The sequence below is a fragment of the Rhyacophila brunnea genome, unplaced genomic scaffold (genome assembly GCF_057557595.1).
Source record: "Rhyacophila brunnea isolate RB1 unplaced genomic scaffold, BYU_Rbru_1.0 scaffold_21, whole genome shotgun sequence".
In the NCBI taxonomy this organism is placed as follows: domain Eukaryota; kingdom Metazoa; phylum Arthropoda; class Insecta; order Trichoptera; family Rhyacophilidae; genus Rhyacophila; species Rhyacophila brunnea.
Window position 1 is genome coordinate 28,705,737 of NW_028232871.1, and position 13,939 is coordinate 28,719,675.

The window sequence follows — 13,939 nt, forward strand, 5'->3', positions numbered from 1 at the left end:
TCTTAACCTAGCTATCAACAGTGTCTATTATGATTTATTTAATTGTGACAATGACTCTTGTGATATATTAATTTCATTTGTATAAATAGAGAGGACGATTCATAACTCATCAACACTCATCTTCAGTCCGTCACTCGACAGACTACTCCACTCTTGACTAGTCACTCGACACACTCGGTCTGAGCACGAGCTCATCGCGATCACTCTACACCATTAATCTTACTCCGGCCATTATAACTCTCTGTAAACTGCATCAAGACTATAAACATCCACATCTATCCACACCACCGCTGCCTTTATCACTGTCTCCCTCATTCAATCCCTACAATGTTGAACCCGGCATGAGTAAACAAAATCGACGTGATCAAGATTATATCATGCTGTCAGGATACTTAATCATAATAATATTTCGTGATGATTTTTTTATGTCCCGCGACTAAAGAACTATGACGATATTCATATTTTTATTTGGAAAAAAATAGCAATATTGACAATAATAATTTTGTAATTCACCCTTCTCGAATCAACGTCTTAGCAAATAGCTCCAAATTACCGCGGGGAAGATTTTACGGTTTCAGACGTCAACAATAACGTTACCGCTTTTTGTGGACCACTTATACGTTTACGGTGTAAAAAGCGTATTTCCTTACGTTCTATTAAGACGAACATAATTCTCTTACGGTGGGTTCTGTTATATAAATATCTACACGCTTGCTTTGAAAGAGCCTTGGAAGGAATTGAATTTTAAATTTAACGCGGGTGAAAAATCATTCAGTTCATAACGGTTACATAGCGTATCTCTTTGATCATTTGATATGTTGCCAGGGTAAAAAATATATTTTTTTTAATTCTCTGTTGTTGTCTGTCAGTTGAAGCATATTTTATATACCACGCGGCGCATGCATCTTTTTATCTTTCCGAGTAATGCCAGTGTCCCATATCTCTACCGTGAACAGCGTATGGATAGTATTTAGCGATCTTCCAAGATGCCAGAATCCAGTTGGTTTATAGAACAGGCATACCAGTTTAAAATTCTATTGAAGGATCCGTAAAACGTGGCCGAGCCAAGTTTAACATAGCTTTTTGAAGAAGAAATTGTTTTTTCAGAAGTTGCATGTAAGATGCTGCTCAGTATTTGTCACAAGCGCCTATTTTAAAAGTTCAGTAAAGGATTTTCCGAAGTCTTCGCACGGTATCATGGACCAGGTACTGGAATGCAAGCTTCAAAAGGACGACATGTTAACCTTCTCGCGTAAGCAATGTTTAGTGATTTCATCACTTTTGTTGATTATTTGACACTAATAATAATCGTACTTCGATGTATTCATATCAACGAGATCTTTATAAGTTGTTATTTGTTTCATTTGTAAAAAAATGAATTGTTATTTTCATCACATCAATACTCACGATTGACATTTATATATTGCATAATATAACCAGGGAACTCATAAATAATGAGAACTGAAATACATAACGGGTAAGACAATAGCAGGTAACCAAGTCAAGTAAGGAAGAATCCGTGTTTAACTTACACACGTGTCAAGAACACGTTTTACGTCGAATACTGAAAACTGCCCTTGGTTTATGCATTTACGCTCATTTAATGTTGGTGTATTACACACACTATTGCACGTGCATAATGCGTGCTTCATTTTCGTAGGACACTCACACATTCAAAAGCCTGCATTAACATGCGGCGTATTGAATATAGCCTATCGGTATTCTATGTATTATCTGTTCTGTGATAATAACAATAAGGTCACCTTTATTTTCAAGTGTAAATTATGAAATAAGATAAAATCGTATTGATATTACCATTATTTTCAAACGATTCAATTAACTGTCAGTTTAAATTTATAATCCTCACATACACGTACATGTTTAGTCAGATTTAATTAAAATTTGCTTTTCAATGGTTTAAATAAAGTTAATTCTAATAAATAATTATTATTTTATTAGATTACATCGAATACGCGAAATATGTACAATACGAGTAAGACTGTTAAGGACTAATTAAAATACATTTATTATGGTACTTAATTAAATAATATACTCACGCGGACTGTGAAAAGATCGGAGGTTCTAGTGGCCTACCCTTTCCTATGACTTTTTTAAAATTTTAATTGTTTCAAAAATCTTGTACTTTTTTTTTAATTATCATTGTAATAATTGTAATTGTCAATTTAACAGATTTCTATTTAATGTGAATTTGATCATAACTATCAAAGACACGTTGAATAAAAACAACATTTGAATTTATCAATCCCGGATTAGAACCCAAGATTTATGTCTATACAATCCAACAGGTTTTGGCTCAGCCATTGTGGGCGCTATTGTTAAATAATAAAATTTATAATAGAGTATGATCGATTTTAATTCACGTATCTTGTAAATGTATGTATCTCATATGAGTATAAGTCTAGCAGGAAAATAATCTACCTTTAAACATTTCTGCTTGTATTTATTTGTGTATACTTATAAACTTCTATAAAATCTACAATCTCATCTTAAAGTTACATAATTATATAATAATTATAATCTTGGAAGTATTTATTTATCCATACTACCATTATAATATATATAATATGGCTGTTTTATAGTATACGCCATATTCAACACATTACCCAAATCTTCTTTTCATTGATTTTGAAGCGTACCTAATTGATAAATCCATCATAATTTGAAAATTTTCCTGACAGTTACCTAATGAAAATGTATGCGAAAAGAATATTCAAAATTTTCTTTTCAAATTTAAACATTGTATTGTTAAAAATATAAATGAAAACACATTGAAGAGTGGAAAATAGATATAAGGTAGTATTTTAAAAAATGTTGTACATTAAGAGTATTATGACTGACAATAATATATTTACATATTATATATAAATATCGGTAACAGTAAACTAAATAAATCATTATCGTTGGCACTGTAACCCAATGTTGGTGAAATAAATACCTATATTATATTACCAACCCAATAAATTATGCATCATCAGACAGAGGATGTACTCTTATGTAGACTTGGCCAAGACAATACGCTTGATTCTAACTTCCGTAACTAAACTAGAATATGGATTTATCAACACTATTTTTATTTTTAGGCTAAATAGAATATTCAACCATCATCTTAGTACCCTTTGAAATAAAATTAAATACGTTTGTCGGTAACGCGACCTTGCAAAATCCTTTATTATCATTGACTGCTTTCATCTCTTGAAATTAACTAACAACTCAAAGCTTTCTGTAATCTATTGGAAGGCAATATAATGTTGTAAGGTTACAATACTTAGACCAAATATCACTAAATAAATCAAGAAGTGCATGAAATTTATGTGTGGTAAATATTGTCGAAATAGAATATAAGATAGGGTAGTTAATATTCCAGTATATTGATAAAAGACTTCTAGAGGCAGGCAAAAACTAGAAACATCTGTGTTAACTGGTGGCCATTTAAAAAAATATTTTTTCTATATATTAATTATCTTTACAACATTACGTATGCATTTACGTGTTTTTGTGATAATAATCCACATTTCTGTATTGTGTTTTTATTCTAAATAATTACTAGATAAAAAAAATTTTAATACACAACATTTTTTAATTTTCTTTTCAATTATTATGCTCAATATGCTCAAACTTGTACTTGATATGAAGTACATAAAAAACAAACAAATATAGAATACTGAAATGTCATTTTGTTTTCCATAGTAACGCACGTATATATTAATAATTTAGTTGCCAGGACCACCCACTTAGCAACCAATATTAGTGGATTGGATTACGGATGTCTTCCGAATTAAGTTTTCATATATAACAGAATTAACTGAAAATAAATTCAATTCTACTTAAAGATGGCTAAAAGTATTAAACGAATGCATTGGCATTGTGTTCTGATAATATATTCTAAAAGTTTCAAATGTCTAGCTAGTCGGGAAGTTAGTTAAAAATCAATTGCAAGATTTGTACTCGGTAAACAACCATTGGACAAATAAAAATACGAGCTAATAAAAACGTTGTAAAATACGGTTATATCAATAATACTATTAACAGAATAAAGTGTAATTTTGCCAAAAAATGTGTGTATTTACTACTTACATACAAAAATGAATAGGTCTATAATTATATTATAAATTATTATTTGGAAAAGAGGTAACGATATAAAATTTTTTCGATACTTACTATGAATCAGTTGTGATGCTCACCACATATATAAACTATTCATATATAGGTACCGCATTAAAAATGTAAAAAACACGACAGGATATATTGGATATTACTATCGGCAAATTCCTGTAGAATCCAATTATTTGATAATTAAAATTCTGTTCGTTGAATTCCATCTGATACTATGCGAGGAATAGTTTGAATTGCTTGTCAAAGTGAACGGAAAATATTTCATATTCAAATACAAACGTTGCAATGTGAAATACAATTCAACATTGCAATCAATTATCGTTTGAGATTTTGATATTAAATATCCAGAATTTCAACCCAAACCCGGATCAATACCTGTTAAATCTATTTAACTACCTACCTAAACTGGCTAAATAAAATTATCAACTAAACCTAGTATGTTTGTTATCATGGTGGTTTATGATATAAATTGAAATAATGATGCATAAAATATAGTTAATAATAAAGAATTTGAATTAAAATTTTGATTGATATAAGTTTTACAGTATTCTATTTGAACGGTCTTTGAAAACCAGTATATTATCCTTCGGCATAATCAAGTATTATGCTAATTCGTATATGGTTAATATACAAGGGATGCAGAATATAGTTATTTACTGCTGATATACTTAATTGTCCTTCTTCTTATGACAATGCCCGCTCATGGATTCGATATTTTTTTATTATAATTTTACTGAGGCTTTGACTGCGACTCATTGTCGTAACGTCTATTTGCGAGTATGAATCCGTTCGTCAGCTGAATGCAGGACTATTTTAACTTAAATTTGAAATATTTTGCAGAAGAGTTTTTTGAAACAGTCTACTTCAGTTATTTATTATTTATATGGACAAGTGTATGCACGATTTTTTTCATCAATAATCTTACTAAAATATGATGCATCTATTTATCCATAAAGATAATAAATAATTTTAGTAAGTTGTTTCAAAAAACTCTCTTCTCAAAAATTTCAAATGTAAGTTAGAATAGTTCTGCATTCACCTGACGCGTTGTTCAACCCGTCTATCCAATTATCTTTTTTTATCTTTTAAAAAAATTTTAAATTTTACAAAACTCTTCACATGCGGTAACGCATAGGCTTATAAAGTCGTGTGTCTTGGGCTCAATTCATGGGTTTGGAAAATATTATTATGTTTTTTTTTCTCTCATATTCTCTAACATGCTGCATAATTGACTAACACCGATTTCCCGTAAAACTAAAATCTAGTACGACACTTATTCATGAAACAGCCAAGATCACAATATGTTGATCCAGTATTAGAAATTTTGAACAATAAAAATCAAATATTTAGGCAGTATCAACTTACAAATAATATTATGCTAACGATATTATTTTTATTGAACGACTTATGTATAAATAGTATTATTCCAGCATTCTTTTTTTGCATACCATTTGAGAAACTCTGCTTTAAAACTAAAACTCTTTAAAATTAATAAGGTTACATTGACACAAAAATCAATATTACTGTATTCGAAAACGGCACGTATCTAAATCGTCTTACGTCGGTTTGAACGTCAAAGATTTGTGCAATAGCACTTGTCATAATCTGAGAGTATCGACAGGTTTTAATTTATAATTATAAGGATCTAAAAATTGTATTTTAGAAAAAGAGCTCACTTTCCAGCAAATAGCTGGACAAACAGTAAACTCGATTAATAATGTCTGGAAATGCGATCTTCGAAATCTTTAAGCGTAATAAAAAGAGCAATTATATATTCCCCTGTGAAAATATATTTTGAGTTTATGTAAATTAATTGGACTATTTTTAGGAAATACCTCAAATGGGGGCTTAAACTGTTGCATAATGAACGTTAGAAGCTGTTAGGCTGTACAAAGAGTGTCTCAAGAGTAACCTCCCAAAACCTTGATAACCCTGTAAAAATACAGATTCTCGTTCGTCGTAAACATAGCAAACTTTTCAAAGATACATGTACGAATTAATTATACACGAGTATGTAAAACTCTTGACGAGTGTACTTATGTTGATTTGTTGTTATGTGATTAGTCTGATATACCGAAAAGCAAAACTTAGGTTAGGTACTTAAATTGATTTCTGGATCAGCCAGTATAAAGACAGTTTCTGAAAGAAGCCAATAATGAAGTGTATGTCTTTTAGTATAAAATGTGTGTCACAATTGTCGATTATTGTAAGTAAGTGAAGTATTCTGATCTAATGTGGCAGCACTGCGTCGCTCGCCCCATCCTGCCGATTAGCGATTCTAATAACACAATTATTTGCATCTAACTTTGCTAGTTGACCCCCGATTGAGCTGAAATAAACGCCAATATTTTTAAATTTACATATTCTAGCGACATTTTTAATAAAAATGAGGGTTGCAGCATTAAATTCCGCGTTTCAAGGACTGTACGCGGCGGCTTTTCCCACAAAAACCGTAAAACTGTCCCCGGGGTGCAACGGAATAAATAAATCTGAAATTCGAGAGTGTACTTATGTTGATTTGTTGTTATGTGATTAGTCTGATATACCGAAAGGAAAAACTTAGGTTAGGTACTTAAATTGATTCCTGGATCAGCCAGTATGAAGATAGTTTCTGAAAGAAGCCAATAATGAAGTGTGTATCTTTTAGTATAAAATCTGTGTCGTCTTAATAATAAATCGATTTAATATAATGTTATTTTATATGCTACATTAAATTTATATTGAGTATTAATGTTCAATGCTAAACCCATTTTCCATTTCAGCAAAGATAAAATACATTCATCAAAATAATACATTGAAAGAATTTTCTTTCGTATAATCGAAGCTTTTATGCTAATCTTACGTGCACAAGAAGGAGCTTTTAAAAGGTAAATAATATATTGTCGATTTAGGCGTAAGAATTTACATACAAACAGCTTTAAAGAGCTTACAATAATATGCTTCAAAAGATAAGAGTGAAAGCCACTCGATTAAAAAACAACACCGAAGACAAAATATAAAAGGTTTTTTTTTATCGCGGAGAATATGTTTACTTTTATTTTTCTCCACATACCGTTGTGAATAAGTTAAAAATACTGCATATTTCATATCGACGTGGAACAGTGACGCGGAGAAAACAAAAATAAAAGTACACGCCTTGTGTAATACAAAACAGCTTAGGCCCGTAGATCAATATTAAGAAGCAATTTTGGTAAAGAAAAAACTCCGGCTCGCTGGGTGAAATATTTTGATAACCCTAAATCAGTGGTTATCGGACCATCTCTACAGGGAATCATTTTGTACGGGTTTTGCGAAAAAAATAATTGACGTTTTTATTTACACATCGCTTCGCTAGATTTTCAGATAAAATACTTCATCGTTGGTGGATCAAACAGAGAAAGTCATTTTTAATGATTAAACCCGTGTCTTGCATGGGGCTAATGGCAAGCTCACAAATAGATTAATTGACTAGGATTAAAGGTTGTAACTTGTTAGCTTTTTTTAGATTAAAGCTATTTGACAATTAGGAATATTTAGTTACCGAGGAATTGACATTTGCTTTTTTTTCTTCTCAATATTACTGAAAATTCTTAAAAAAATAAATATTATATTACTACAAATAATAGATCAGAGGCAGGCAACCATTGACGAATATAATTTGTTGTGCCCTAACTGGTCCTGAAAATTGCATCCTCAAATGATCAAGTTAGGTTAGGTTCATTAACCATGGGCCTTCTGACTATGCCATTCAATCGCTCACCTTATACCTTATAATTATAATCACAAAACTTCCAGGAATTTGAAATGAATTTCAATAATAAATTGCCAAGTTACAGTAACACGTCATAAACACTGGAGCATAGTCGTATACAGAAAACATGAAAATAAGAAGTGGGTTGCCTTCTGACTGACACATATATTATTATTTCTAATACCTATGTTTGTATCATAATATGCATTAAAGAGTCACGTAAACAAAACATGCATTCAATATTGGAAATATTTGAGGCCACTTAGTGATTTATTTATGGCTTGACCGTCATTAAGTAATAAACTTAATCTAGCTTCAAAGTCTTACACCAAGGTTGTACAAGGCAAGGCTTTCATATAGGTATCTTAATAATCTATTCTGTGGTCATACACTATACATGTCAGCGGCGAAGGGTGGTGGTAGGCTGCTAAGATCCGACATAAATATTGCATACTAAACTTTGTCAGTCAAACGTATTTGTATTCATTGAACTAAGCTACAATATATAGTTAGTGTTTGTTAGTTTTTAAAATTCAATTAAAATTGCCTAGTCCAAGCCATAGTAGATAATATAGTAAAAAATATTCGTTTGTCTATAAAATATAACGGCCCACATGCTCAGCGTACGTCAAAATGGAGATTTTATGCTATTTTCAAAGCATGATCCTGGACATTCCTTAAACGTTGTAGATAATCTATTTACATAATTTTGAATTCTTATTATCCTTTATATTAAATTTATTTTAAACATTTGATGACTGCATAAAGTATTTTTATTACATAAAATAGTATTCTTTTAAGCCTCTTGCTCTAATGTTTTAGAATATAGTCATATTTCAGTACGTCCATGTGAAGTGGTGTTAAGATTTTTTATATTTATTAATTTTTAAAAGCATTTATAAAACCATTAGTAAAATTTATGTGGACATTATTATAGTGAAATATTTACAATAACAAAATATATTGATAATCTCTGTGATCCTAATGTCTCTGTCATCAAATGTTTAAAATAAATTTAATATAAAGGATATTAAGGCTTCAAAATTATGTAAATAGATTTTCTACAACGTTTAAGGAATGTCCAGGATCATGCTTTGAAAATAGCATAAACGCTCCATTTTGACGTACGTTGAGCATGTCCCCCCTCAAAGCATAAAGAATTTTAGACGATTTATAGATACTTAAAAGATTTTTTTATCGAATATGGTTTAGTGCAGCGGGAATTAATTAATTTCGAAAACTAACCAACACCATTATATTAATAATATGTATTCTTGATTCAACGAAAACAAATGAGTATGACAGGAAGACATCACCCATACCATACCTTCTTGTTTGGTTTAGGCAAAGCTAATTTTAATTTAAAAAACTAACCAGTACCATCTGCAAATTGTATTCTTAGTTCAATGAAAACTAATACGTATTACTGACAAAGTTTACTGTGTAGTATTTATGTCAAATATTAACAACCTATCTTCACCCATCGCCACTGATACGTGGCGTCTTGTCGGTCAACCAACTAACTACGCAATGAGTACAAAATCTACTATTAGTTAAAATATGCAACTAGGCATATTATACAGTTACCAACTAATAAAAACATAGATATTTTGGGACTCTTTGTATATTGTCATTATGAAATAACAAAATTACTTAATCAATAAAGTATATTATTTATTTGAACAATAATTAATACTACATTTAAAAATCAACTATCTAATAATGTCAGAATCGTAGTCATATAGTTGCAGGACTTGCAGGATTGATGTGACGATGTCATAACCATTGGCTATTTCCCGAGAAAATCTTTATCTCGAGATTTGGGATTTCCCGAAATGATGAAATTTTTAATTCTCGAGATTCGGGATTTCCAGAAAAGAATTCTCGATAACTTTCGAGATATCGGAACAAAATAGAAGTAGAAAAACAAAAATAATTTAAAAACATTACTTATTAGAATAGAATTTCAACTTTTTTTCATTATATTTCAAAAATTTCAACACAAACTGTCAATCCCTGCGTCTGACGATCGCGTACGCTTTTGAGACACAAAATTCCCTGATGTTGCAAAAATTGCGCTTATTTTGAGTCGACGTTGGCTTAATTGTGTTAAATGCCCCGATCAGTCTTTGAACGTTTTGTGTTTCCTGTCCATTTATAAATTCGTTTATTCAATTAATATTTGATAGTAAAGAAATCCTGAACCCCAAGAAAAGATTCTCGAGATCCGGGATTTTCCAAAATGTTAAAAATTTCATTTTTCGAGATTCGGGATGGAAAATCTTGAAAATTTCTCGAGAATTCCCGACGACATTCCATAAATTTTTATATTATAAAATGATAATTGATTTCTTACCCAAAAATATTCAACTTTGAAACCAGGTATCCTCCTATGACTCGCCCCCACTTGACTGAGGAATTCAAAGAAGGTGTCCAGGTCATCAAGACCCTTGATTCCTTCGTCCAGGGTCTGCATCACGTTGTTGGCGTGCTCTGCCAGCTCCATGGAGTTTGCCTGCTCTTCTTTAGTCTTCAGCTCTCGGAACTTTTCAAACATATTCAGTAATTCCTTGTGCTCTTCGAATAATCTGCGAATAAAGAAAAAAATACATTAATATTTTGCAAATATTATGTAGGCCTGCAATTTAAATTAAATTAACGTGTGAATGGTAAACAAACAATTTTCACAGTTACGATTATTTTAGAAAAGATAATGTTATACTTGAAAAACCCACTGTCGCATAGAGTTAGCGTTTTGGCGCCGCTATATGGATGCCATAATAACTGGACTGTTGCCAACTTATTACCGGTAAAGATGAATGAAATGTATAAATATACACATAAATGTTACATTTTTAAAATACCAATTATCTAACAAGTATTTTAAAGAAATCTCATCTAAGAATAGAGTGGAAATCTGAAAAAAATTAGCATTTATCGAGTTATCATAGTTTTGAGTGATTTATGTAGCATTTGGTAAGAAATATATATTTTATACTAATTTATCTCTGTCTAGAGCAATAGAAATAACAAAAATATGTCCAAAATTATCACGTACGTCCGATAACAATTAATATAGCATTTAAATAAAAAGAAAAAAAGAGTTGCATAATCATATTAGACGGCTATTTTTTATACAAACTTATTAATCGTCTTTTTAGATTTTTTTAAATTATACTGAAAAATATATTTACTTCACGCATATAGCTCACCTTTATCGGTGCCGAGTTGGCAATCATCGAGTTGATACCACGGTGGTAGTACCGAACAATTCTATTCTCTTACATCTCTATTTCTTTCTTTTAAATATATATTTAACATTTTATTTTAAATTGCTATATTAAACCAAATTATGTATATCTAGTATTAAATAAAAATATAATCAAGATTTCAGATTAAACAAGGCTACATATTTTTCTCATGATAACTATACTTGGTAGAATAAATTGTAAACAGAAGCTTTTTTTCTAAAAGTAATCTTAAAAGTTTATAATGAAAGTAGACTTCCTAGATATATTATGTCGAACTAATCTGTAAAGTTTATCTGACACTAAACTAGATTATACTGACACTACATTGATTCATTTATTTTCGAAAGCCAATACTGAACGAGTATATCTTATGAAGTAAAAGAGGCAGTGAGATCGGATGAACTGATAAATTGATTGGTGAAGAGATAGTCTACGCAATAGCTTTATTCAAATGAATCAAGTCTTACATAAAAGTAAGTCACAATATCTTTATAGTGGAAATTACCAAATTCCATTTTGATACTCAGTTTCATAATATAAAAATTCACTGAAAATAATTAACAGCATACGAAAAATAATGCTTCATAACTTTTCACTCCGGCTCTAAGATTTTTGTTACATTTATTATCTATTTATTTTGTTATCACCACATAAATATTAATACAAGTGAATATCATTTCGTCTCTGTTCTGGCAGAACACACTAACTGGAGAATACTAGTTTTGAGTAATTTGACTTTGAAGTTGTTAAAATGTTTGAAATGGTCTATCATGTGAGTTTATTAAATAATCGTAAAAAGGATGACTTTAAAATAAAGACTGTTTCTTTATGAAGAAGGTTTCCAGACGGTAAAGTTTGAAATAAGGAAATTAAAACGTTTACTCTACAATGTTAATCATTATTTATTATATGGTTTATGATCTGCATTCAGCTAATTTGGAGATGCGTGGAGGTCAAGGATTTAGTTTTTGAGGATCAAATATCATTTGTTCAATACTTGCGTATCATAAAATGAATATGCAGTAATCATAAAATGATACTTCACGTGACTGGATATGTTTTATGGATACTGCCAGAGATTACTATACTCCTTACCATTATGGCACAACCTCAAGGGTTCCATCGCCGTGGTGATTTGCAGCGGCGCTACAAAGGCAATTTACGGGATGCGAGTCTCACTTAGCAGAAGGCGCGAGAAGTTGAGATGGTGCGTGCTCCTTTACCCAGTCGTTTCTTTTATAAACGTCCAGTCAGTATCACACTTGACGAAGTACGCGCGATCGACAACGATTGAATGGACTTCACATGTTCACTTCATTACTCTACTGCTGCTATGGACTTAACCTACTTCGTGATTGTGAATTGTTGCAAGTTTAGTGCAGTATTGTCGACAATTTTTGAAAAAAATATTTGGAGATCTCGAGATAATTTATATCTCTATCAAATTCTGCACAGCAATGTAATCTATAAAACAACGCTGTGTAAGATTCATTAATATTGGTACAGTTTTTTTTATTTATAATAGAATTAATATTATATAGGCAGTCAAAAATTAAAAAAAAACTTTATTATTAAATTTGTACTTAGGTATCTTGTAAATTAATACATTACTCAAAAGCCAAATATTTCAAAATCATAGTCAGATTTTTTATTGTCAGTATAGACAAGATTTTTTATAATTTTTTTCATCTTTAATATAAAGCAATATAACTAAATAAAAAATTCTATATTCGTGTTTTATACATTTTTTTAAACAAGTTGTAAGTATTCCAGAACTTTTGAAGCTCAGAAACCTTCCATAATAAAAATACATAGTCATTCAAATAAAGTAATCCTTCCTGAAGATCTTATAAAAACCAGGCGCATTTTCTCTTCCGAGGCCTTTCTCGAGAGTATCTTTCTACCCAATTTAGCGAAAGGAGTTCAAAGCAAATGACATTATTATACGTTTGTGATGCCATGGAAGTAGAATGTTAAATGAAATATTGTAGGCAAAAAAAATTGCTTACGAAAATTTTACATAAATTCTGATGTATTTATTACACACAACAAGGTGGGCCAGAAAGGAATGTTTTATTTACAAGTACGTCTTATGCCAATTCAAATAAAACAATTTTCTCAAACAGAATTTCGGTTTGCGTTCTTCATTATATTACAAACAATATTTTGTTGGTTCAGTACAAATTGAAATCTTTATAATTCACAAGCTAGGCAAAATACTTTGTTATAAGAAAAAAACAAAATTTAAGAATAAACATGTTAAGATTAAGGCCTTGTTTTTTTCATATGATAGGTAATTCTCATTAAAACAATATATTATATACCATTAAGATTTATTTATATGTATAAAGAAGGCAGTTAATTTATTGCTGAATGCATTCTGAAACATCCCATTTTACAACGTTTTTCTTAGCTTGTATTCTTATTTATCCGGTGGTTCTTTGTCCGGTACAAATCTTGCAATCAATTTATAACTAACTTACCGACTAGCTAGATATTTGAAACTTTTAGAATATATTATCAGAACACGATTTCAATGCATTTTTTTAATACGTTAAGCCATCTTTAAGTAGAATTAAATTCATTTTCAGTTAATTCTGTTTTGTATGAAAAGTTATTTCGGATGAAATCCGTAATCCAATCCACTATTAGTAGTTGCTAAGAAATTATTAATATATACCTACGTGCGTTATTATGGAAATCAATATGAGTGTCAAAATGACATTTCAGTAATATTTTTATCAAATACATTTTTTTTGATCGTTTAAGCTAGTCAAGTCAAGTTTATATGATTCAACAGAAAATTTAAAAACGTTGTATATAA

The 13,939-nt window shown here is 30.3% G+C and overlaps 1 protein-coding gene across 1 annotated transcript in view; it reads right to left on the bottom strand.

The window, feature by feature from the left end:
- The window catches only part of LOC147070920 (neuroglobin-like), a 258,925-nt gene that overhangs the window by 47,215 nt on the left and 197,771 nt on the right, over positions 1 to 13,939 (bottom strand). The window contains exon 4 of the mRNA XM_085948906.1: positions 10,221 to 10,452. Coding sequence (XP_085805032.1) covers positions 10,221 to 10,452 — 232 coding nt within the window. The remainder of the gene's footprint in view (positions 1 to 10,220; positions 10,453 to 13,939) is intronic.